This window comes from Conger conger, chromosome 6 (assembly GCF_963514075.1).
Source record: "Conger conger chromosome 6, fConCon1.1, whole genome shotgun sequence".
NCBI classification, from domain to species: domain Eukaryota; kingdom Metazoa; phylum Chordata; class Actinopteri; order Anguilliformes; family Congridae; genus Conger; species Conger conger.
In genome coordinates, this window is record NC_083765.1 from 13,274,068 (window position 1) to 13,300,567 (window position 26,500).

Genomic DNA, 26,500 nt, shown 5'->3' on the forward strand with positions numbered 1-26,500 from the left:
AGCAGTTTAACATCCCGTGCTTTAAAGCTTAAGGATGAGGCAAGGCTGAGCAATTAAAACGGAGAAAGACGGATTCTGTTTGAGTGGGCGGGGCCCACAGGTCCCAGAGCGCTAATGTTAGCATTAACGTTAGCCCACAGGTCCCAGAGCGCTAACGTTAGCATTAACTCGCTCACGCTCCTTTATCCAACTGCGCTTTAAAACTAACTAAAATTTCAATAAACAGATTAGTTCAATGATATTAACACAGCCCAGATTAAAAACTGAAATTACCTTTCCTTCTCTTAAAGTGTTTTAGTCTCGTAATGAGACAAAATTTTTTCTTTCAAGTAGAAAATATGAGCTTGTTTTAATTTATTGTTTGAGTCAAACGATCTCACCTCAATGGCAGTACTTCTTGTTGTATTTAGCAAAAAATATAAATAGTCATAGAGTAATACAAAATACGATGGCAAATACACTTTCAGTCAAAATATAAGACAAAAAACTGTCTCAGATGTGAGACTGATGTTTGAGAATGTGGTGTAATTTTGGCAATGTGCCACTGCTGAGGTAAAGCCTTCAGGTCACCTATCGGTTTGGATATGAATGTACCGGTCCTGGGAAAGTCCTGTGACCCCCAGCCCCCAAACCTACTGGTTTGGATATGAGTGTACCATTCCTGGGACAGTCCAGTGACCCCCAACCCCCAAACCTACTGGTTTGGATATGAATGTACCGCTCCTGGGACAGTCCTGTGACCCCCACCCCCTAAACCCACTGGTTTGGATATGAGTGTACCAGTCCTGGGACAGTCCAGTGACCCCCAACCCCCAAACCTACTGGTTTGGATATGAATGTAGCGGTCCTGGGACAGTCCAGTGACCACCTGCCCCCGCCCCCTCCACCCGGCTTCTTCAGGCCCAGAATGAGGGCTAATGAAGAGGGGCAGGCAGTCAGACGCTGAAAATGGCTTAAACATGTTTTCTCCTGTGAGTTTGTGCACTGGGAGCGATCTGTCAGGGAAGCATTGAGTGAAATTACTCACCGGTACAGGAATGGCGAGTGACAGCCGTGTGTGTGTGTGTGTGTGTGTGTGTGTGTATGTGTGCATGCACGCGCGTGTGTGTGTGTGCATGCAGGCGTGTGTGTATGTGTGTGTGTGTGTGTGCATGCGCGCGCGTGTGTGTGTGTGTGTGTGTGTGTGTGTGTGTATGTGTGCATGCACGCGCGTGTGTGTGTGTGCATGCAGGCGTGTGTGTATGTGTGTGTGTGTGTGTGTGTGCATGCACGCGCGCGTGTGTGTGTGTGTGTGTGTGTGCACGCACGCGCGTGTGTATGTGTGTGTGAGTGTGCGCGCTGCCTGCCGCCTTATTGACAAGCAAATTACACTTTCTAACATTCAAACAGTCCCTGCCCCTGCCCCCACCTCCTCTGATCAGGCCAAACCTTTTCTCATTCCTTTTAAAAATACATTTAAAAAAGGGGGGAGCGGGTGCATTGGAGCCCTGACTGTTATGACAGTGGAAATTGTTAAGCGCGCGTCTCTGACATTAAGACTGGCGTAAGCAGCCAGCTCCGGGCTGCCTGACTGCACACATTACCTCTGTCCTGCCGCGGGAATTAATTCCTCCGATAAGATGATTTTTTTTAAGGTTCATATATTTCACAATCTAAACAGAATAAATTGGTTAAAATGATAAGCTGGCCGAGGCCGCTGACAGGCAGAGATATTTTAATTACAGGAGATGGGGAGGCAGCTGGCGTCTGGCCGCGCGGGTTAGGTGCAGGACGCAGCGCCCCCTGCAGGTACCTGGCCCCGTAGCCGTTAGCGCCGCGGCTGCTAGCCCGGGTCACGCTGGAAGCACTTATCTTTAATTAAAGCGCAGACGCTCCCGGTGAATCATGACCGGCGACGTGGCGGAAAACCGGACTGAGAAACATCTCCGCTCGACGCCAGAGCCCGGCGTAGGATCCGCGGGAGGAAGTCACGCTCGTGCCGAGACCAGCAGCAGAGACCCATTCCTCACTTTTCCTCTCGGAAGGCCGGATAGAGAGAGCGGTAGTGCCACTACGCTACGCTACGCTAACTTCCGGACAAAGCCAGCGCTCGTCTGTCCACAACATAACAGACTCCGCCGAGTTCATTCCCTCTGTCGTCGTTCTTTTTTCATCCCAACCCGATTCTCGTCTCTTCCCTTTTTGTCCTCAGAAGCCCCTCTTCTTGATGTCTGTGAAGCAGAAGAAACACTCCCGTCTTCCCTACGCTGGACGCTCTGCGCAGCGGCTAATACGCAGAAGAACGCAGAGCTTTGAACGGCTCTGCTCCTGCCTCCACATCGCCGCACGACTCCCTCCAGCGCCTGGCCTGAGCTCCGCCCCGCCGGGGCCAGGGCCGGCGCGTGAGTCGCCCGTGTCGCCCGGGGGAAAGGGCATGTTTGCCCTGATGTGGGAGTATCCACACAGAGCAAATCAGCCAGTCACACAGCGCTGAGGGCTGTGTGTGTGTGTGTATGCGTGTGTGTGTGTGTGTGTGTGTAGGGGGGGGCGGGGGTGCACCTTTGCTTGTTTACTGTGTTCTCTAAAGGTCAGCCAAGGCATGGTCCTGTAGGCCCGGTTTCAGCCTGTTCCCAGGGCTGGATACATTAACAGAATTAATGGTGGGAGCCCCCCCATCAGCCTTCAGATATACGACCATCTCAGCCTCCATCTGCCCCGCCGCACCGCTAAAAATAGAGCTGCCCCCAGCCCCCTTGTCCACAGTACCGCCGGCCCACGCACCTCGCCCTGGGCTCCCGTGGCCCCGTGGCCCCCGCTCCGGGGCCGGACTGGGCCAGGGGTCCTGAGGAAGGGGCGCCCCCCGGCAGAGCGTACCTGTTGGGACGTTGGACGCCCCGTTCCCCTCCTCCCCCCCGCCTCACGGCTGCGTGATGGAGGAGGATCCATCCCGCCACAGCTGCCGGCATTGTCAGGACTTGCCAAGGCTCATTAATGCTGAGAGCGATAAGCTCCGAAGGACAAATTGAGCGCGCGTACGGGAGAGGAGGAAAAGTTGCAGCGCACCCAAACCCCGCCCTCCCCCGCCGCCCGCCGCCCCGCCCCCTCCTCCCCTGCCCCTGACTCCGGGTCTTTGTTCCAAGCGGTCCGGACGACCGCGAGGCGCAATGCCTGACCGCTATCGCTCGCTTATCGCCGCTGTTGACAAGATAACGCGGCCTTTCCAGGCAGGCTCAGAAGACGCTCTCGCTCTCTCTCTCTCTCTCTCTCTCTGTGTCGCTTCAAAGCGCTGGTGGTGAAGAGCGGCCCCTTACGTCTGGGGTTCTCATTCGCGTCGTTTCAGAGAGACTGAAAGATTGATGATGACACGGTTTGAGCCGCGCGGCTCTGTGTGGGCCCGCTGGGCCGGGATGAGAGCTCCGCAGGTCCGAGGACGCCGGAGCAGAGACAGCGGGCTAATTCTGCGCCGCGCATTTGCGCTTGTTATGTAAATACGCCGGGGCGAAGGTGGCAGGGGAATACATGTCCCTAATTTGGAAACAGAGACTGTGCGCAGGCCTTCAGAGGGTCTCACAAACAGGGGTAATAACGGAAAAGAGATGATGGTCCTTATTAAACTGCACATGGCTGTGGCGGCAGAGGACAGCCGTTCTCCACCGAGGGCCGGGGTACAGTGCGCCAACGCACAGTACACTTCACTGTAAAGCCCTTTCTGACTGAAGCAAAACACACTTTTCAATCTATTCTTCTTATATTCTTCTTCATTATTTCTTCCCAGTCTCTGTATACACTGCAAAAAAAGTGTTTTAGCCTTGTAATGAGACTTTCTTTCTTCCGTTTTTTTGTCGAAAATTCAAGTAGGAAATATTACCTTTCTTTAAAAGTTTTCTTACAATATTGGCAAATCTCGAAATGAGAAAAATGACGTAACATCCCTGTTTTTTTTCTGCCTTATTTATCGCAGCAATATAATAAACTGGTAATAAAAAGTGATAGAAATAGGATAAGCTTTGTTAACATTGACGTATTGTTCGGTTTTTGCAGCGCATACGCATAAGCCTATGCACATAAGCGCTGTGTAAACCCTGAAGAGCGCAGTGCGCACACACACGCAGCGACGCGGCGTAAAACAGAGACGGAGGCGGCAGGGGAAGAGGACCTACCGCGCGTCAGATTAAACAGAAGGAGAAGCAGAAACTATGATGATTTTTATTGGCGGCGGCTCTGATTATTATCATCGGAGGAGCGGGGGGGCGCTACGCTAGCGCGCGCGGGCCGTAGCCGAGCCGTTTAGCGCGCAGCCCTGTATTTAGCATACAGCTGGCTGGGGCTTGGCCGGCGGCCCGGCTCTCTTTGTTCTGCGCACATACCTGGAGCTGGAGAGGGCTGAGGCCTGACGCTGCCGCAGCTGCCATTGTGGATGGAATGAACTGCACCGGGTAGTTATCACCTGTCGGGGGGGAGAGAACAATACGCACAGGTTCAGACAATGAGCGGCCTCACGGCAGCCAGGCAAGTGGCAGCACGGTCCGCACCCCCCCCACACACACCCCCGCACCCCCCCCACCCCGGGCTCCCGGCCTACACATCTGCACCAACAAAAGGCTCAGCTGGGCGGACTCTTCACTGAATTACTCAGGAACGTAGCCCTCTCTGTATTTCTGTCTATCCCTGCACCCTCTCTTTCTCTCTCTTCTTTCTCTCGTTCTCTTCCCCTCTCTCTCTTTCCTTCTTTCTCTCTCTCCCTCCCTCTCTGCAAGGGCCACGACGGGCGGAGAATAGGCCAGCGGACCTGGCTCTCTTTAACGCTGTATTGGTGTGATTATTTGCTGTTCTTGGGAAGGAAGTGTCATGACCTCCCAGGCACTTATATTTAGCAGGAGCGAGGCGCTGCTTTAATTCAACATGATGGTGCAACAGAGGGAGAACCATGTTAAAAACAGCTCAGGATGAGTGCATTATTTCTGTGGATATTATTTGGGGCTTTTGTTAATTACATTTATGCGTACATTTTTACCCTGCGTGACTAAATGTTATATTTTCTCTGAAACATTCCTGCAGCTGAATTCACACAGGGACAGACAAAGAGACAAAGGTGTGGTTTCAATCCACAGTAACTGAACTCAAATCGGAGGGACAGATTGAGACAAGCACACTGCTTTGTTTGTTTCTTACACAGCTTAAGATTTACTGTCATGGAGTGAGAGGAACAAAAAGAAAACATTTTCAGCTTTCAGCATGTTTCTCCTGAGTACTACAATATAACGCTCTGGGAAAATATCCTTAGCTTTATACACAACTTATGATTTCAGCCTATATGAAGCCTTTTGACAGCCCTTCATAATTTTGCTCAGGCTCTTTGTAAAGCTAGGTGTATGCATGCTGATATTGCCCTGTGTCCTAAAACCTTAACTTATGTATTATTTTACAGCCTGTGAGCACTCTCTATGGACCCAGCAACCCCCTTCCCAGACATGGGAGGACATTAAACATGTTTGTTACACTGCTATTGGGCATTACTCTATATGATCAATCAAAGTGTTGAGTTGAGTGAAGAGAAGGACTGGCTAGACAGACAGTGGTGAGTGTGTGACTCAGAGCTGACCTGAGGTCAGTGGGTCTGGCTCTGGCATCAGCCCTGAACACAGCCTGTGTTTGGTAGGTGCTGACCCCAGTTCAGATCCCACTTCTGCCTGGTGCTTCTTCTCTGCTACATATGGGGCCATTAATGCAGGGGCATGGGGGTAAAGATGTGTCTGCCGTCTTCCCTCCCCTCCCTCCCCTCTCTCCCTCTCTCTCTCTCTCTCTCCCTCACAATTGCGAACAGCACAGCACGCGGTGACAGAGCTGAGAAACCCCATCCCTGTTTGATGTGGCGGGGGAATAAATTGTGCGATTGAGCAGGATTGCAAACGGAGCCGGGGGAAGGGTGGAGTGGCGGTCGCTACTGGAAGCCATTACGGCTCAAACACTGCAGCTCCTGTGCTGGGCCGGCCTGCTCCTCCTGCTCTCCCTCTCCCTCTCCCTCTCTCCCTCTCTCTGCCAGGGCCGCAGGAGTAAGTGATTTTCCCCGTCATTATGAGGCTGGGGGCTGGGTTATGTGAGACCGGGGGTGGGACGGAAGCCAAACGAGGACACTAGCCTGGGACAGGGGACCGGGGGGAGGTGGGACAGGGGACTGGGGGGAGCCATGGGATTGGAGAGCGGGGGGAGGTGGGATTGGGGAGCGGGCCTATTTTCGGGAGCTGGATCTGATGACAAAATGTTGAGGTGTGGATGGGTGGGGTCCATGTCCCAGCACTCTGTATCACTCCTGAGGGGTGAGTGTTTCACCCTTATATGTCCCAGGGGGGGCAATGCATGGGAATAGAGTTGCACAGAAAAATGCTTACATGTCTACACTGCGTGTGTGTGTGTGTGTGTGTGTGTGTGTGTGTGTGTGTGTGTGAGTGTATGTATATGTGTATGTGTATGTGCGTGTGTGTGTGTGCGTGTTTATGTGTGTGTATGTGTGTCCGTGTGTGAGTGAGTGTATGTGTATGTGTATGTGTGTGTGCATGTGCATGTGTGTGTGCATGTGTGTGTGTGGGTGTGTGTGTGTGTGTGTGTGTTTATGTGACAGGGTCTTCAGCATCCTCTCCAACCTCACAGAACCTTAAAGTTCAGTTCAGAGGATCCTCAGTTGTATGAGTGAGAGTGTATGAGCACAGCCCCCTTCAGACAGGAGTGAACGGGTGGTTCTCACCTGTCGCGGGGAGAGAACAATGCGTGCAGGTTCAGACAGCCCTAGCTGCTCCCCAGCCCCGTCCCTGAGCGTGCCAGCAGAGCCGGCCTACTGAATAAAGTGAGCGGCACTTTCCCTACAATAACAGCAGCATCCTTTATGCCCCCTCAGCCAGATGTCACGCTGTAAAACAGCGAGTGAGGCCAATTAGACGCAGCCGCCGCGCGTCGTGTCAGGCACCCTCATGTCCGCGACGCGGGCCCGGCGTAGGCTCAGGACGCCGCTCCAGCGCTGGAGAGCCCGCACTACACCGTAATGAAAAGGTGCAGGAGAGCCCTGAAGAACTCGCTAACATGTGCTCACTTCTCCCCGCACTCTCCACCGTTAAGACTCAGAACGCCCCCCGGCACGCCGCTTTAATATTCCGTCAGTTACGAGACTCCTTGTGAAGAAATAGTCAGAGAAAAAGTTAATTAAGTTAACCGATGAAACTTTTCTAAACTTTATTTCAGGTGAATCCACCTGAACTGGAATGAAAGCGGCTGAGGATTGCTGGAATACGGAGGTGAATAGCTGCCTTTCGAGAAGCGCAGATGGGCCTCTCTGATAGGCCGCTGAGATGTTCAGGGCCAGGGAGAGTGGTGAATGCGCGGTGGGCGCTACAGAAAGCCCATGGTGCATTGTGGTCCGGTTTCTACAGGAGCGGAGAAGGCTGGAGTGCCGTTCGCCGTCTCTGATTCCAGTGACCGCCGTCTCTCTCTCTGTCTCCTGAAAGGACGAGGGATGCACTCTTCCCCCTCTCCTCACACTGGTGTGTGCTTTTCAGGCACGGTCTGGCTGGCAGGCATTGTGTCAGTAGGCCGACACCTTCAGCACTGAGCTCAGGGTTCTACAGTGCTGCCATTTTAGGAGAACGTCTACTAATTGGGATGCATTCACATGCGCCTACATTTTTCAGCTTATGGGTACACGTGCTCCTGGGAAAAAATGTTAGCTTCGAGCCCTGACCAGGCTACTGACTGGAGTCCTCACTTGCTTGTCTTGATGAGAATAAACGCAATTTACCAGGGGGGGGTTAGAGATAGGGAGGAAAAGGGAGAATCTTCGCTGGGATTGTGCGAGGATTCGTTCTTCCTCATGAGCCCACGCAGGAGTCTCTACCTCACGAGTTCATCTTCAGCTCTGTTAAACATAAACTAAACGGTTTCCATGTCAAACATATTAAAAAATTAAACCAGCAAGAGGGTGCCTTCTGGCATTTCTCATGCGTCTGTCAGGCCTGGGGCCTGGCGGCGTGCGGTTCACCTGCAGGTGCACCACACCCAGACACGTCTACTTTCATCCCTCCCAGCGCTCGGAGTGCGTGCACAAGCGCAGCACTTCTGCGATTCCACTCTGACTGAATCTGAGAACAAACACATTTTTTCAAAGGGCATTTTTCGAAATACTTGTCTGCCACGAACCTCTCTCAATCACCCTCTCTCTCGCTCTGCCTCTCTCTTTCGCTCTCCCTCGCTCTCTCTCTCACGGACAGATGTCTCATTTCGCCTTTCTCCTTTTCTACTGATCTGTCTCTTGTCATTTCCCAGAGGTCTTATTGATGTTTCTGATAGGAGGGAAGATCTCTGTGTGGGCACTTTCTTTAGTTTTACAGATGCTGGGAGTCAATGTGTCAAAGAGGGAAAAAAACCGGGAGGGCAGGCACTATTTTCCTCTGCGCGGGCCTCCCTTGGGGAAGGAATCTGCTTCAGTTTTTTTTTAATTACAGAAGGTGAAAAAAGCCAGCTCTCTTTCAATTCTCTGAACAATAAGGGGAGGAGATGTGGGCTCGGGGTGACTGGTCTGGCAGGCAGTCAGTCGACAAGCTGTAGCAGTTTTTTTTCCCCAGATTTGTTTTTTGGAGGGAGGTGGAGAGGAATGCTCGCGTGAGGAGAGGCTCACCTTCCCAGCTACACAAAAGGAGGCGAGGGGTGAAGGGGGTTGGGGGGGGGGGGGGGCGGCGTGCCAGGACAGGTACGGGGACCTGCGCCTGGGGGGGAAGCTACGCTCTTCATCCCTGGTGCCTGAGCGCACCTCCTCCTCCTCCTGCACACTTACACAACCCCCGCCAACATCTGTAATTGCACAGTTTTGTTTGAGTGGCTGTTGGGAGCGCTGCTGTTTGCTGATGTATAAATTAGGCGTGCCGTATCCTTTCACGTCTTGTCAGTCCATCAGGATGTTATTGTGTGAGCCGCGAGGCTGCAGGGGACCCAGCGCTATTAGCCGCGGCTGCCCCCCCCCCCCCTCCCCCCCCCCTGCCCCCCCCCCCCCCCCCCACGCTCTCAGTAACAGACAGCTTTACCGCGCACGGGCGACAAACACCTAATGTATTCACCGCTCCTCGCTCAAAAACCAGGGATAAAATGGGAATGGGAACAGAAAGAGAAAAAAAATTATAACCCACACACACACTTGTGGCGTCGGGATATCAAATATTTTTCAGAAATAAATGAGCGCTCAGCGGCCCGGCAGTAGCGACGCGAGCTAGCGCTCGCGTGAGGCGCGGAGGGCTTTGAGGAAGCACACGGCTCTCTGGGAGTCAGCACACAGCATGTAGTGGTCACAGAAAAGTGATGGTCCGCAGGGTGTGGATGCAGATGGAGGAGACTGAATGTACCGGCGCTACAGTACAGACTACAGTGCAATGTCTGGAGTCAGAGTCTAGTCAGAATAAAAGCAAACGATAATACTGTCACAAGCGTGTGCGTGTGTGTGTGTGTGTGTGTGTGTGTGTGCGTGTGCGTGTGTGTGTGTGTGTGTGTGCGTGTGTGTGTGCGTGTGCGTGTGTGCGTGTGCGTGTGCGTGTGCGTGTGCGTGTTTGTGAGAGAGTGCGCACTACTGTGATTCATATTCTGAAATTTACATTTCCTACTTTTAAAGACGCAATTCTAGCATTCCAGATATGACAAAATATAAAATATCCATAATTTTGGGGAAACACAGAGCAAGACATAGCCTAAGGGACAGCAAATAGCATCCTACTCAGAGAATGAAACAATTATGATTATTATGAGCTCTCAATCATTTTACACATAAGTGTCTCTTGTGTCATCATTGTCGGTATTGTTGAATTACATTTTATGTAAACAATAGCTTCTGCAAAATTAAACCTACAGAGGGAGGGAGGGAAACATACATAGAGGAGGGAAAGATTAGAAGAGAGAGAAAGAGATGGAGGGGAAAAGTGAAATACAGAGAAAGGGGGAGGGATAGAGAGGGAAAGAGGAGGAAAGATGGCGAGACGGAGAGGAGATGGGGTAAGGGAGAGGAAGAGGCAGAGGCAGTGAGGGCATGAAGGAGGGAGTGAGAGTGATAGTGTGAGAGAGAGAGAAGATGAGAGTGCAGTGAGACAGAGGGAGAGTGAATGAGAGACAGACTGAAGACAGTGATTAAGACAGTAAGAGCAAGAGAGGGGGAGTGTGACGGTGACAGAGAGAAAGAGAGAGAGAGAGTCATAGAGTGATTGTGACAGTGACAGAGAGAAAGAGAGAGAGAGTCATAGAGAGAGTGATTGTGAGAGTGCTGAGTGAGTAAGAGAGTGAAAGAGAAAGTTAGAGTGATAGTGATAGAGAAAGAGTGGGAGTGATAGAGTGATATAGAGAGTGATAGAGAGAAAAATAGAGTGAGAGTTATAGAGTGATAGAAGAGAGATAGAGAGAGTGATAAAAGAGATACAGAGGCAGGAGAGAGAGATAGAGTGTGAAGATGATAGAGTAAGAAAGAGTGAGTGATAGAGATTGAGTGGTAGCGAGTGATAAAGAGTGATAGTGAGAAAGATAGAGTGAGAGTTATAGAGTGATAGAAGATAGAATGATAAAAGAGATACAGTGGCAGGAGTGAGAGAGATAGTGTGAAAATGATAGGAGAGAATGATAGAGTGAGAGTGATAGAGAGGTAGAGAGAGAGAGAGAGAGAGAGAGAGTACCTGGCTTGTACGTGATTCCCGGGGGGAAGAGGAAGCCCTGCTGTGCCGCAGCAGCAGCTGCCAGAGTGCGCTGGTCGTGTGGAAAGATGGGGATCATGAGCGGAGGCATGTGACCTTGGACCTGCGAGCACAAAGAGAGCACAGATCACATGGCCGCCAAATGCGTCCTGACAGGTGCGTCTGCAGAGTGGCGGTCCACAAAGCCCCTCCCCCCCGCCCCCTGCCAAATCCCAGCCAGCTTCGCATCATCACTTCAAAGAGCCGGCCTCTCATTGTCCTGCCCCGTGTGTCAAAGGTGTGGGGCAGGATAAGGGGGCATTATACTCATGTTCCTGGACTGGGGGAGGGAGCAGAATGCACTTTGCCTGCTTTGCACTGCAGAACAGGAAGGTGAAGCGCATAGTGAGTCATTCAGATAAGACTCGCACACAGCCTTACATCAACAACCATTGTGATGAAAGACTACACTTACCATGACGCTCTCCTCAATCTCAAAATGTTTTACAGTTATGGGAAATGTAGTTCATCTCACCCACATCCAACGTGCACACATCCTCACGCACTCACATCCTGTACATTATCACACAACTTCAAATACTCTTTTGTTATCAATGCTTAATAAAGCATGCATAAATGCATTATATAATACATGGTTATTGTTAATAAATTGAATAAAACCCCAGGATGTATTTACAGTGACTGAGGGGCCCCTGGCTGTCCCTGATAATTCACTGAAGATGAGCTCATGCGTGAAGCGCCCCCTCACACGGACTCAACACGCTCCGTATGCCCGTGTTGGGGTGGGGAGCAGGGCTGGCTCTAGCTGTCGCAGACCTCTTCCTGTCCCCACCTGACGAGACGCAGGGCTTCACCCCCGCGCCCCGGCGAGGGTCAACCTGCCCACCTCCCGCCCCCCCCCCCCCCCCTCAGGGGACCCCCGCTGGGAAACAGGGTTAATTAAGGTCACCCTTCCACAAATAAACACCTTACAGTTTGCTTCTCTCATTTAGACCTCATTTAGACCTCAAAAAAACTGTCTGGCAATAAAAAAACGGACGTAGCGCAATTAGCGGCTTGGTTTGCAGGCCTGAACGCTGCCCGTCACAAGCGGCCATTTCCCACCATCACCGTGGAGATGAGTTACGCTCTTTATTCTCCCTACTGCTCTCTCTTTCTGTCTCTCTCTCTGTCTCTCTGTCTGTCTCTCTCTCTGCCTGTCTCTGTCTCTCTCTCTGTCTCTCTGTCTCTCTCTCGGTCTCTCTCTCTCTCCCTCACTCTCTCTGTCCACAGATCCCCATACACACGCAGTGCAGCTCAAAGCTAGGGCCTCTGCCATTGACTGCTGGCTGAGAGAGGTGTCAGGTTCAGACACACCCTTCTCGACACACTGAAAATTATTTCCAATTTGTTTTTGCTTTTCTTTGCCATTTTAATTTCTCATTTCACTTTGCTCTTCATGAACAATCTGTGAAGTCCAACTCTGTGAAGTCCATAATTTACACTAAGAAGTATTATTGATATTATTGATGTGTGTTCTAGCATTCTATTTTACTGTGTAAATAAGTGTTTTTAATATTTATTTATTCTTAGCATTATTTCTCCATTTCATCTCTTATTCATATTTTGTACTATGTGGCTGAGGGAGATGCTTAACTTTTTCGTTGTTTTATACAATAACAATAAAGATACTTGACTTGACTTGACGGTTTCCTTTGGAGAATTCAGCCGTGTTCACCACTTTATACAGATAAGATATACAAAATGGCAGCTGCATTTAAAATATTGCCTCATATATTGCCAACCAGAAAATCTCACACTTTACAAACATTTTTAAAACTAAGCACTGTTAAACAATAACGTGTGAATTTATTGAATCTTCAGACATAACATGAAAAAGAAATGCTGGCAGGCTGGTATTTCATGCTCAGTTGATATAAATAAACATGTTGTATTCATATCACATTGATGTTATCCAATTATCACACTGTGATCAAATAGAAAAGATGAATTATCAACTGACAGAAGAGGAAAATACAGCAGAGAGAGATGCACATGCTAAACAATGCATAAAGCAAGCTCCACAGACGATTAATTCCACATCAACACACGCATTTTCACTGGCAAAGAAACACATTTTGGATAATACCCAGCCATTTACATAAATGGTTGCACTTGAAATTACACCACTGGCCTCAGCAAACAGGAACCCAAACTGCAGAACTGCACCGACTGAACACACGCCTTCCTCGCCCTTCAATGAACTAACGGAGAGAGCGTATCTGTGACCTCACATTATCCCTGTAATGTTCCACTGGCTGTTGTTAAACTCTCAACTGATGGCCTTATCTGCCCCAACCCGATTTGGATGAAATAAAGATCAGCTTCCAGACAATAGGCGTCTCTTTCTCTCTCATTCACTCTCTCTCTCCCTCTTCCTCCATCTCTCATTCCCTCTCTCTCTCACTCAGGACTCTCCAAGCTTTTGGCCATCCCTGAAAGGGTTAACCTCGGGTTAATGTGGCAGTCGGGCGGGAGGCAGATTATTTTAACAGGCAGCATGGACTTCAGGAGCCTGAGAGAGTAAAGCAGAGCAGATGTGAGGGCACCTTCCCCTTCTTCAACTCCCTTCCCCCCTCTTTCCTCCTCCACTCCTCTTCTCCCCTCGCCCCGCTCCTTGTAAAGACGCCACCACATTGTGATGCCACTGCTTGGCTTCTGTCTCAGCAGGGCTAAGTGGCTGATAAGGACACTTGCTTCCAAAAACTTCACTAAAAGCACATGGGCAAACTGGTCTGATGTTCTAAGGGGAAGTCCACCATTGAGGATCTGATGGACAGGTGAGAGACAGGCAGAAGGTCATCTCCCTGTGCCCCCAAACAGCGTACTTTCTTCATTACATGTATCACCACTGCAAATAACCTGCTGTAGCAGCAACGACAGCACACAACCTCAGGCCTTCGGGAGTACTGATTCCATACTAGTATGTTACAGTGTGTTTTTGTGTGTGTGTGTGTTTGAGTTCATGAGTGTGTGTTTGTGTGTGTATGTGCTGGTGTACATGTGTCTTGCGTTTACGTGCATGTGTTTGTGTGTGCGATTGCGTGCGCCGGTGTGTCTGTGTGTTTGTGTGTAAGAGAATGTTGTGAGCCGGACATGGAACCGTAGCTCACATATCTCAGCACTTACAGAATGTTCTCCTACCTTCTACGGGAAATGAATGTATTGAAATCTATTGCGGTGTATGCGTGTGTCAGTGTTTTCTACATTCCTGAACCTAAAACGATCTTTACCAAGAAAAAAAAAAAAGCCGGAGAATCATCAATATCAATATTGGAAACGCAGATGTCAGCACTGAGGTCCGATAACGCTGTTAGAGACCTGCTAATCCAGGGGTCGAGAGGCACAGACGGATCAAACGCGCGGGACCGTCCCAGATGAGATAACCGGGATGCGCGGCAGTGCGGCAAACGGCAGCGCCCTCCCGCTCCCTCCCTCACGCACGCGGGGGGGACGCAAATGGAGACGAACAGGCCTCGGCCGTGCCCAATAGGGTCCCTGTCACCGGCCATGCAGCGGGCTGTCGCTCAGGCGTCCTTTTACGCCGGGCCCCGGGGACATCCCCCGCGGGAACCTGCCCCCAGACTGCAGGTTCATCTTGTGGAAACGTCACTTCACAATCTCACCCACTTTCACTTTTAACAGGAGGGAGCGGAGCTGCCCGCACACGTCCACATACCTTCAGCGCTGATGAGATAACACAATAGAGGGAAGGAGGGGTACAAGTAGAAGAAAAATACAGCCTCTCCCTCCTTTAAGTAAAATACAGAAGGAGGTAAGAGTAACTGCCACATCACACACCTAAAAAAAAGTGCTACCGTATTGGTTTTTATTGTTTTGTGGCATGGAAAGAATTTAAATATACGGTTAATCGTGAGTTTAAGAGGGCCTCCTGCAGTCCGGAGATGTAGAGTAGACAGGGAGGAGGCTGATCGTGGTGGATCCCTGGATCAGAGTGAAGAGCGATACATATGTGTATGTGTGAAGACGTTTCCACGGCATCACTAGCGTGACAGCGTGAAAGCGTGCGTCTCAGATCACACAGTGTGAGCGTGCGTCTCAGATCACACAGTGTGAGAGCGTGCGTCTCAGATCACACAGTGTGAGAGCGTGCGTCTCAGATCACCCCGCGTGCGTCTCAGATCACGGTGTGAGCGTGCGTCTCAGATCACCCGGCATCTCGTTTCAGGAGCAGCGCTCCAGGTCCCCACTTTTCACCTCTCTCCCGCAGACTGGGGGGAAATCTCATTTTAGTGCGGCAGCGACGGCAGGTGCTATTACCGCCGGTAGTGATAGTTCACACTTTGTTCCCTGTTGCACTCCACTGACTCTCATATCAAACGCTCGCCAGAGACTAACCACCCGGTGGAGGGGCGTGCAGGGGGGGGGGGGTTGGGGCAATCTATGAATTGCGAGCGGCCTCAATTCGTACATACGGCTAAAAGCACTGAAATCAAATGACAGTGTCAACCAGGCACTGCTCCTCGTACCTGAAAAGTGAGCTTTCTGGGAATAAACTGAGCGGGGGGGGGGGGGGGGGGGGGAGGTGCGCGGGTGGGTGGGGGGGATTGTGAATGAAATCCCTGTCGGGCTCCACCGTCTGTGCGTTCCTTTGTTCCAGCGAGTTTAATTCATAAAACAATCCCTGAGATCACACATTACTCCCACATCACAAGTCATTCTGCAGTGTTTCTCCTGCACGCATGTAGGGAAGAGCTGCCGTAGGCTGAGCTGCTGTAGCCTGGTTACCAAAGCCAAGCACGGGGGCCCCCCCCCCCGTGCCCCCCTCAGATGACCCCCCAGGACGGAGCTTCATCTCCTCAAACCCAGGGCCCTATCGCCCTACCTCTGCCCAAAATCCCCCTCCTTCTTCTGGTCTGGTCGCGATGGAGGGGGGAACAGGAGGCCACAGACATACAGGTCACTCACAAAGGGTCTTTGTCTGACCGTTGCTTTGTCCAACCCCCCCCCCCCCCCCCCTCCTTTCCCAAAAACCTCTCCCCCTGCCCCTCCTGAGCTTTTCAGCCCGGGAAAGGCCCGTTTGGGCTGACAGGTAAGAGATTAACATCTACAGGCTGCAGGAACACAGTCTCCACTTTGTTAGGGAGGTGTTTGTGCAAGGGGGCCCCGGCCCAACGCGGCCGGCTTGTTTACGCAGTGCCCACCGTCTCCCAGAGAAAGCAGGGGGGACCGGGCCGGCCTGGCTGAGACCCACGGGCAGACCCGGCAATTCAGCGCAGTCTTCCGCAGCGTGCGGGGGGGGAGGGGGCAGACACGGAGAGCGAGGTCACCGCCCCTCGTCGTCTGCCTGAATAACCAATAGTTATTCAGAAATTACTTCGAATGACTTGAAATAGAATGACTTCTTGTTACACTAATTCCTCGCAGAGTAAAACAAGCTCTCTTGGAGAACAGCCATTCCGATATGTCTATATTAAATCTCAGACTGTTAGAAAGGAGAACACGCCCCCCCCCCCCCTCAGCGATCCTGCACTGCTAATAAACAGGTTAGAAATCACCATCGCAGAGCACCGGTGCACAGCCATATGAAACGCCGCTTTGCAGCAGCACAAGGCCGTGTGTTTCTAAAAGGATTTCACGATGACTTATTTATGTTTGGGAATCAGCCTCAGACATGTTATTTATGCATGTACTTCCAGGGGGAAAAAAAAACTGGCAGATTAAGATGTACCCCCTAGGAATACCCCCATTTGAATGGAGAAATAAAAGTGAATTAAACAATAAAGACGCATAAGAGCATAAAGGGCTCAGAGAACAAAGGAGGGCAAAGCGACTGAGTCTCTCTGTGGGCGAGGACACAAAGTGAACCACGCGCACTCAGCACAAGAGCGCAACTGAAGGCCTCAAAGACCTAAAACAGCATTTACCTTTGTAAATATTTTAAACAATTAGGTTTGTATTCACTATAAAATATCAAAGATAAGCCTTAGGGTCCTCTCTCTCTCTCTGAGCTTTTTATTTGATCACTGAATACGCTCTACTTTCATTATGTTATTCCCTCTCCTTTTCTCCATAACTTTCTAACAATATGAGTTACATTTCCCTAAAGTTAAAAGAGCGGGAATCACGTCACAAAGTCGGTGTGGGGAAAGAAATGGAGGGAGACAGTAAGAGAAACGGAGGAAGGGATGGAGGAAGAGAGCGAGAGTGAGGAAGAGGGGAGGATGGAGGGATATAAGAGGGGGAGGAAAGATAAAACGTTCTGCCAGAACCTGGTAATAAAATGAGAAATATTTGTGCTAAAATTTCGAAATCCATACGGTCTCCCTCAAACAGCATGAGTGATGAAGAAAAGAACACTTAAACAAACCCCCCAAAAGAGTGTGAGTCAGTGGAGTCAGTGGCGTGAGAAGGACGGCCCGTGTGGAGCGGAGAGTCAGGACCCGTAATGGCCGCCGGACTGAAGTCCTGTGTGTGCAGGACCGTCCCGGCCTTACCGGGAGCACTTCCTCACTGGAGGAGTGGAGCGCCTCACCTGTCACCTGTCACCTGTGACCATGGCACTGGTGTTTCCACAGGGAGGACGGGGAAGATAATAAGCCGTAATGCCCAGATGCCCTTCATCCCTGTCTGTGCGATGGAGCTGTGATGACTGAGTGTGTCCTCTCCAGCCCTACGGCTCAATAACAGAGCAGAGACTATGGCCACGAATATCATTAGCCTCACCACTCACTCAATAACCGTTTGATGGCACAGAAATGTTATATACACATACATGTACAACGTTTCTTGCACCGTATTTATGATGAATAATTAATGATGATCAAAGGTACGGGGTTTAAGCTTGTGACGGAACCATGGCTGCTTCAGGTAGCTTATTAGCACATCTACAGTAGCAAGTGTAATACGCAAGGAGAAATATTTATCGCTAATGGTGCGTGCAGTTGACAGTGCCTCTACCTGCACACACATTAAAGCAATAAAAATAACTTTTTCTAGATAGTAGTTGCTATTATATTTGGGATAGTGAACTGTGAGAGTGGATAAATTAGATTTCAAGACCAGATATAATGGCAATAGTTACTGACTTTTTAGACAACATGTATTCAGCTGACCAACAAGCTTGTGGCAACTAGCTTAACAAGAAACTATAACTTAGACTTCAAGAAGAATAGTTATGGTAAAGTTATTCACACGCAACCAAAAAAAGAAAAACCCCAGTAAAAACTACACCACTATCACCATCCTGTATTTCAAAGGGTACAGCATGTAGCAAAACATAAATAAAAAAAATACTGCATTAGCAAAACTTCAAATCTAGAACTAACATATGTTCAAAGAGCAACAAGATGTGAATGATGTGATCTTGAGAGACGCAAAGTCTGGCAAACAAAAAAAAACAAACAAATAAAAAAATAAGCAAATGATTGAAGCCTTTAAGAACGCCATACTTCTATGTCATAAATAAAGCGAAACATGCAAGCATTTTTAAAGATATTAATTCAACCTGACCTTCCCATGGATATTTCCTTTTAGGTTTTACCATATTTTATCCAAAAGTATTTTGTACTCTACTAATTCACTGAGCATTTAACAGAGAGTATAAACATTCCCTTTAAATGTTTACCTCCCTGTATCGGAAACCGTACTGAATCAACATGACTGCAGGACATCTGTTAGTTTTAAAAGAATGCGAAGGGCAAAACAGCTGAGCGAATGTTTTCTGTAGTTTAGATCTGCACGTACACACAGAAAACTACAACAATGTCCAAACAATGTGTGGACTGATTTGGAGCTTCCAGGAACTTCACTTCTAAATGTATCTCTGTCCAATGGCAGGGCCGGCCGGCTGAAATCAGACCACCCGTAATGTAATGGCAGCTTTGTCCGGGACGAGGCGGGCCGAGGCAGGGAGCATCACCCCTCTTCCTGTCGACGACCGACAGACTGGGCCGTTGTCTCCGCGGTCGCCTCCCAGCTGCCGGGACTTGTGAAAACAACAGAGGCGGGATTGTTGCGAGGGAAACTTTATTGCAGGCACATGAGTGTGTTAAGACTTTTAAAACACGCTCCCATGTCATGTGCACACCCAGTGACGGGCAAGAATAATTATGAAGAAGAAGGGAAAAAAACAATTCCGCGTCTATGAAAGGGGAAAAAAACTGCACGGGACAAAACAGCCCATTCATCCAGCTCCTTAGGGAACGGCGGACTCTCCGCTGCCCCCCGAAAACAAAAAGGGCCTTTTTTTGGTGCCGCAGTGGGCTGAATGCTTCGCTTTGCCACCCTCACCCTAAGAAAACACGGGCCCCCTTTCTGACTGTTGGCTGGCCGTGCACACTAGAGCCTATTTACACCCCCCCACCAGCCAGCCACGGAGGCCCGGCTGAGGTACAGCCGACGCAGAGACCAAACAGTTTTCTCAACATTCACGGGGCAAAACACAGCAAGGAAGCATGGAAAACAAGGTCAGCGCCATGCTGGAGGAACTTTCAGTCGCCCACCCATATCCCCCTCTGACATTACAGCTGCCTGAGTGTAAATCACACCAGGTCCTGATTGGACAAAAGTACAGCATAGAGGAACCTGATTGGATGAGAGCAGAGCCAAAACGGATCCTTCTAGATCTGTGGACTGATGGAGGACCAAGCCAGACTGGGAGTTACAGCTAGGCATGTCATAATTACAGTATATACAAAATGCATACAGAACGTCTCTGAGCCCTGCTATGTAGACAGGTAGTTTGTGGTCGTTTGTGTATAACGTCTACACGATGCGGTATTTTATAGGAACACACATGAAGAGCATTTTACCGTTACAGCCACCAGGGAAAAGCATATAATTTCCATAATGCACAATTCTACCTTTTCAAATGCTGCTGATTAAGTACTCTTAAGTCTAGCACAAGCCAAGGTACAGGCTGAAAATCCCTGCTACAGAAAGCCAACTCCCAGCCTGGGTTTAAGAATCCCCTCAGGTAACTAATGGCAGACTCAGGTGTGACTTCACACGCGTTGACTGTTCATGTCACAGCCTCCTAATTAATACACCTTAACTACCGATGTGCCAGAAGAGGGGCCCTGGGTAACTGGCCCCGCTGCTGATTACACGCGTGTGCGAGGCTGTGCGTAATTAACATTGATAATTCAACCTGTGTTTGTCTACATTCTTACATCGACAGAACAGGCACAGGAATTCTTAGCATATGTTCCAAACAATCGTGCCTTTGTCTCGACCTGCCTCTGGAGCTGGGCTACTCCGCTGCGCGAAGCTATTACAGCGTGCAAGTGGGGAAATGTGTCTTGCGGCAATAGCATACACACAATGGCCTTGCCAACACGCATTAGCCACCGCTGCCCATTCTGCTCTGGGTATGGTAGCAGAATGAAAAAAACTGGCAGCTGGACTGTGAACATGTTTGCTTTCTCTAACAGTCCCAGAGAATAGATCCGCTCTGTCAGCATGTTTTCTTTTTCTAACAGTCCCTAAGAATCAATAGATCCACTCTGTATTTAACACAAAATGAAACCCGTCTCCCGTTAACCCGCGTCTTCAGCGAGCGTTAGATTAAAATGGTGGCTGATACGCCAGAGAGCAGCTCTGGTACAGTAACATCAGTGGCAGCCCCTTCAGGCCCAAGCCAGCCAAGCCAAGCGGACAAATCTGCCCAGATAGCCCCACACTGTTTATATCCATAATTTATGAATTTGTTTAAACAGGCCGGCAACATTATGGTTCCCCATTCATCCACTTAGCTTAATTTCCAAACCAACATGCCCATTGCTGAGGTTGTATCTATTAAGCCATTTTTGTGCATCATTAAGTTTTAACCGGGTCCCCGATAGCTTTATTGTTCAAATTGGCGTGTGACTTTATTTAACGTCAGCATTTCTTTCTGGATCCTGACAAGAGCTCACATATTATAACTAATTAAATTGATCCCCCCGCCCCCTCCCTAACTACCCCCTCAGCAAAAGCCACTAAATGGAATTATTTGTACTCAAGTGTCAATATACTAAATCAAAGAGCTAACGAGTCAGGTCACCGCCCACTTTTCCTCCCCAACCTCGTGTGGGCCTTACGTCGTCCGATTAACGGTTTCCCAATATGGCGCACGGCCATGTTTAGGGGCTAAATCTGATTGGGCCTGAGGAAAACTACTGGGTCTGAAGGTGGTTCTACTGGCCCAGCCTCTACACAGAAAGGGTGAGTATTTGCTCATTGCAGTGAAAGCCATACGTCGTGTTTTTTTCCTATTATAGTCCTGATGCTGTGTATCCAAGACAGTTAAAGAGAATATGTAAGTACCCCAATTAGCAAAGTCTATTCTGGGCATTTTTGCAATGCATTAATAAGAGTCTATCACTTCACATGTAATTTGCGGGTAGGAAAAACAACAGCAACAGCACCGAAAGGGAGACAGCGCATAACTGTAAATCTTTGTTCGGTTCACAACCACACATACATTTATTTCAGGCTAATTATGAAAATTATTCAGCATTTTGTTTGCTGCACTGTGCGTATTTGCACACACTTGTCTCACACAGAAATGTAACAAACAAAAATACGGGATTTAATTATAGGTCAGATGGTACGATTGAAACGACGTGTGCAATTGCGTGCGGACTGATAATGGAGCACCGGGGTGGGTTTACCATTCTGTTCAGAGACACATAATCATGTAATAAATGGCTGTGAACAATACGAAAATTAATTTAGGAGAGCAGGCAGGTGAGGGGGGGGGGGGAAGCTCTTAACAGAAATGCCCGGCTACAGTGTGGAGCCATTCACACAAGAACAGCACAATTGAGAGAGGCGCCCTGTTAAAGAAGCCTTCTGAGAGACCCATAAAAATAAGGTGTTATGGTGGAACAGCATGGTCACTTCTGAGACCCGCTAACAGCACTATCACTACCAGCCACTGAAAGACTGACCCCCTGTTATTTCCTCCAGCCAAACGGCCAAACAGCCACAGAGGAGAACAGGGCGGGCTTGCTGTGAAGGGCCCGCGCGGTTTACCTGCGTCGTGTCCGCGGTCAGAGCCGCTCTTGAACGGAAGGCTTGTAGCGAGCGCGTGCTTTTTTGAAGGGGAAGAGGGATTGTTGATACTGTCTGAATACAAACATCTGCAGAAGGCAGCAGTGTGTAATGGGCAGGACCAGCTCACCTGCACAAACACGGCTCTATTTTCACTCCGTTTCTCCGCTCAATTCTATCACTGGAACACGGATCGTTCTTTCTCCAAACTCTCAGATCCCGACTTCGGTAGCCAGCGAGCACAGAACCCGCATTATTCTCCATTTACCGCTCACCAATATTTCTGCTTTTTTTTGAGAATGATTCATTTGTAAAAAAAAATAAAAAAATAAAAATAAAGAAAAGCATCAGCATCCAGCTGATCTGCACATCTGATGAGCGTTTCGTAAATGTATTAAACGCAGGCAAAATATAGGAAATTAACACTTTTGCACTTCGGTCACAAGACAACATAAATTACAACAACAAGAAATGCGAAAACATTGCAATGTGCAAAAATGTACTAACCGCAAATTACTTCAACATTTCAAATTGAGATGAAGAAAGAAACACGTTTCACTAACGTTAACAGAAATATGCATTTCAGCGCACGAACGCTGTGCCGTACGCGACCCGCGCGCCGTGCAGCAGAGCAGACACGCAGCATTGTGTGCGGGGCAGATAGGTAGACTGGGGGAGAGGCTGATGAAATGTCAGCGCGCGCGGAGGGGAAGGTGTGAGTGGAGCGATTAATTAGCCCTTTAGCGCCACGCAGGCCTGCCCCAGGAAGGCTTCCTCTGGCTGCCCGCGCTGCTAATTCTCAGCAGGCTCGCCGGCCTTTATGGGCCTGGGGAAATTGTGCACATATGACAGGAATTAAGCCCTCGTTTAGGAGAGACACATGTCTGTCAAGTCCAGAGGAACAAAGGCCCGTCCCCTGGGCTCCAGACCCCCTCGGGCTGACACTCATTCTGTTAGCCCTGCCTGCCCATTACGCATGGATATAAGACCCGATAAATCATCCGCTCTGCGCACCGTCTCTCACACACACACACATACACATACACACACACACATACACATACACACACATACACACACATACACACACACACATACACACACACACACACACGCACACATACACACACACACACACACATACACACACACACACACACACACGTAAACATACAGTATCTCTCTCTCTATCTCTCTAACATACACACACGCACACACACATACACACACACACACACACATGCACGTAAACATACAGTATCTCTCTCTCTATCTCTCTAACATACATACACACACACACACACACACGTAAACATACAGTATCTCTCTCTCTATCTCTCTGACATACAAACACACACACACACACACACACACACACAGACACACGTAAACATACAGTATCTCTCTCTCTATCTCTCTAACATACATACACACACACACATACACACGCACGTAAACATACTGTCTCTCTCACAAGCATGCACCCACACATGTAAACATACAGTCTCTCTCTCTCAGACACAAACACACACACACACATACAGTCTCTCTCACAAAAACAAACACATACGCACGTAAACATACATTATGCCATCTCTCTCACTCTCACATATGCACACAAACATATACGTACACATACAGTCTTTCTCTCTCATACACACACACACACACACACACAAGCACACGCATGAACATACGTACACACACGCACCCGTTGTTTTATCTGCTTTGATGTGTGGCTTTACGGTAGTCTGCGTGTGTGCGCAGTGAAGCTGGTTAACCCTGCCGCAATTAAACTCTATCTTTAATCTGGGAGCCGTTGGCAGCTCTTATTTAACCCTTGGAAGTCCCCCGCTGTTCCTCCACACTGTTTAAAACCACATGTTAGGAAACCTTTGCCACTTTGAAGTGTGCCTGACGGTGTGCCGCAGGCCCTCGCCGGCAGTTCTCTCCCACAATCCTTCAGGAACAGCGCTCGCATGCGCTCCCGATAAAGCCCGCCGTCACGTCCAAATGTTTTAAACCCCAAGGCATGGAGGGTGCTTTCCCCCCCCCTGCACGCACACATTCATTTTAATCCCCCCCAGGCAGAGAGTGAAGAATACGACACACCCCATTGCACTGTAAATACAGATGCTATTATTTAATGATCACCAGAAATCACCAAAGGTCTGCTAAACCACCGTGAAACGCAGCTTCTGAAAGCCGAGCGGTCCACTGACCTGAGGTAACACCCAGCGCTAACGGTCGAAGGAGGGGGCGGGAGGATGGCACAGGTAAGGAGAGAGCGAGAGAGACTGACCGTAGTGCCTCACCTTTTATCACTGTTAGTTTTGCTTATTAATGTATTGTTTTACACTGCTAAAACCAAAAATAAGTCTGATATCTCATTTATTTTTCTCACTTTTACTTTATTTGCCATACTCATTTCAAGATTTGCCACTGGAATAAGAAAATTTCCAGCGAACATTAACTTAAAACGAGAGTGAGAGTGAGAGAGAGAGAGAGAGAGAAAGAGAGAGAGAGAGGTGGGGGGGAGTAGATCAGAGCCAGGTGGAGTTCCTTCACACAGCAAGCAGAAGAAAAGCAGATCTGGATTTGATAAGTAGAACCAGACCTGTACAACAACACGGTGTCGAAGGCCAAAGAACCAAAGCTGAGAATAAACAGGCCTTGCTCCTGCGGCCATGCAGGCACAATAAACCTCTCTGTCCATCAAGTCGCCACAGACCCACCGAGCTATCACTGTTCAATACGCCCAACAGGGGCTGTGCACGCAGAGACAATGACTACAAGAGCATTGGGATTTTTATACTCCTGAAATGTGTAAATTTACCCAAGATGATGGAAGCTATTTACTGCTGTTCACTTGCAGAGGGTATATTCTGCATCGGAAGTTGTAGCTGTGTCATATCAGGAAGAATTTATTCGATAAATGCGTGTTAGGGGAATAATGCATGATACATTCCACCTTCACCATTAGTGTGCTGCTCATTCTGTGCTGGAGAGCATATGTCTGAGTGCCTGCCTATGTGTGTCTGTGTGAGTGTGTGTGTGTGTGTGTGCAATTTGGATTGTGCGTGTGTGTGTGTGTGTGTGTGTAATTTGAATTGTGCGCATGTGTGTGTGTGTGTGTGTGTAATTTGGATTGTGCGTGTGTGTGTGTGTGTCTGTGTGTGAGTGTGTGTGTGTGTAATTTGGATTGTGCGTATGTGTGTGTGTGTGTAATTTGGATTGTGCGTGTGTATGTGTGTGTGTTTGTGTGTGTGTGTGTGTGCGTGTGTGTAATTTGGATTGCGCTTGTGTGTGTGTGTGTGTGTAATTTGGATTGTGCGTGTGTGTGTGTGTAATTTGGATTGTGTGTGTGTGGGTGTGTATGTGTGTGTGTGTGTGTGTGTGTAGCCAGATGTCCTGTGTGTGAGGCAGAAGAGACCTCTGTCTGCAGGAGAAAGCTGCCCTTGAGCTGCACAAACGCACAGCCATTCAAGGATTTGTGATAAAAAAACAAACACATTGGATTTATCTTTCACCGAAATCCACTTATACCTATGACAAAGGACGCAATAAGAAAAAAGTATGTCTGTCGCAAAAAAGGTTATTTGTTAAAATAATTGACCTCAGAATACTAAAATTAGAGAGGCAGGCAGTACACAAGCTGGACCATTTCAACATGTTTATGCCATTTAAAAACTGCCACTTACTTAGAATATAATGAATATGAATAATAAAACCTGATGAAATCCTGTATTAGGGCCCAGGTGAAGCAGAGACTGGTTAAACCCATCCAGAGTCATTTTCATTCATCTCCCCTTCACCCTGCAATGCGGCCAAGTTATAAGCCTGCTGAAATATCACTCTCCAAAACATGAGCGCTAAACATTTGGCCAACAACGCCTGGAGATGATTTTATTAACTTCGCACTCGTTTCATAGACTGCTGCTCATGTTGCTAGCATATGCCATGCTGCCATTCATCCCCCTCTATAATTAGAAAAAAGCATATGAAAGAGGAAACTGCAGCTGAAACGCTAAAATAAGCCTGATTTGTTGCTATTGGGGGGGGGACGAGGGATATGAAGGGGGCGTAATTGTCAGGGAGACGGCCTTCTTCATAAACAGTCCAATCTGAGCCGGCCGTTATGGTTGAGTGGGGCAGAAGCTAAACAGCTCTGCCACAGTGCGGCACGTGTCTATTTTCTGCCTGTCTGTGGAAGTTAGTAGGTCTTCATGGTCTAGTTTGGCTGGGTTTTATATACTTCTCTTATGTAACAACTTCCCAAAAAAATAAGGTTTCTGTTGTATAGTCAAACGCTTGACACTAACTGCCCTGCGTCCCACTGTAAATTTCTATCAGCCATTTTGTATTCAAATGAGTGTAATCCCTTCCCCTGAATGGACTTACTGTACACGCAGTACGAAATTGAACAAGAAGAAACACAGAGGGGAGAAAAAGAGGAAAACCTTGAGCTTAAACTTCTGATAAGCTCCAAACGGAGAGATCAAAACATCTGCTATCTCAGAAAACAAGCAGCACTATAATCCTGAAGGACAAAGACTCAATCTCTCCCTCTCCCCCGTCTAATAAAGCAGAGAGGATGAAAGGACAGAAGGGCAGTCAAAGGGATCTGTTAAACCGGACAGTGCTGAGCCGCTTCCGTCCGTACCCCCCCCCCCCCCCCCCCCCCCCCCCGCCCAGCACGCTCTCCCGCAGACCCCCTGAATGTGTGGGGAGTGTGTGTTATTAGGGGTTTTGTTTTTCAGTTCCAGTGGCCTCGTTTG

General features: G+C 49.0%; 1 protein-coding gene across 12 annotated transcripts in view; it reads right to left on the reverse strand.

Annotated features, from left to right (window-relative positions):
• sox6 (SRY-box transcription factor 6) overlaps positions 1-26,500 on the reverse strand; it is a 185,296-nt gene that overhangs the window by 44,888 nt on the left and 113,908 nt on the right. For all 12 annotated transcript variants that reach the window (XM_061244563.1, XM_061244560.1, XM_061244556.1 and 9 more), the window contains 2 exons: positions 10,668-10,788; positions 4,347-4,426 (listed from right to left, as the gene is read on the reverse strand). In XM_061244563.1, the coding sequence (XP_061100547.1) occupies positions 4,347-4,426; positions 10,668-10,788 (201 nt within the window). The remainder of the gene's footprint in view (positions 1-4,346; positions 4,427-10,667; positions 10,789-26,500) is intronic.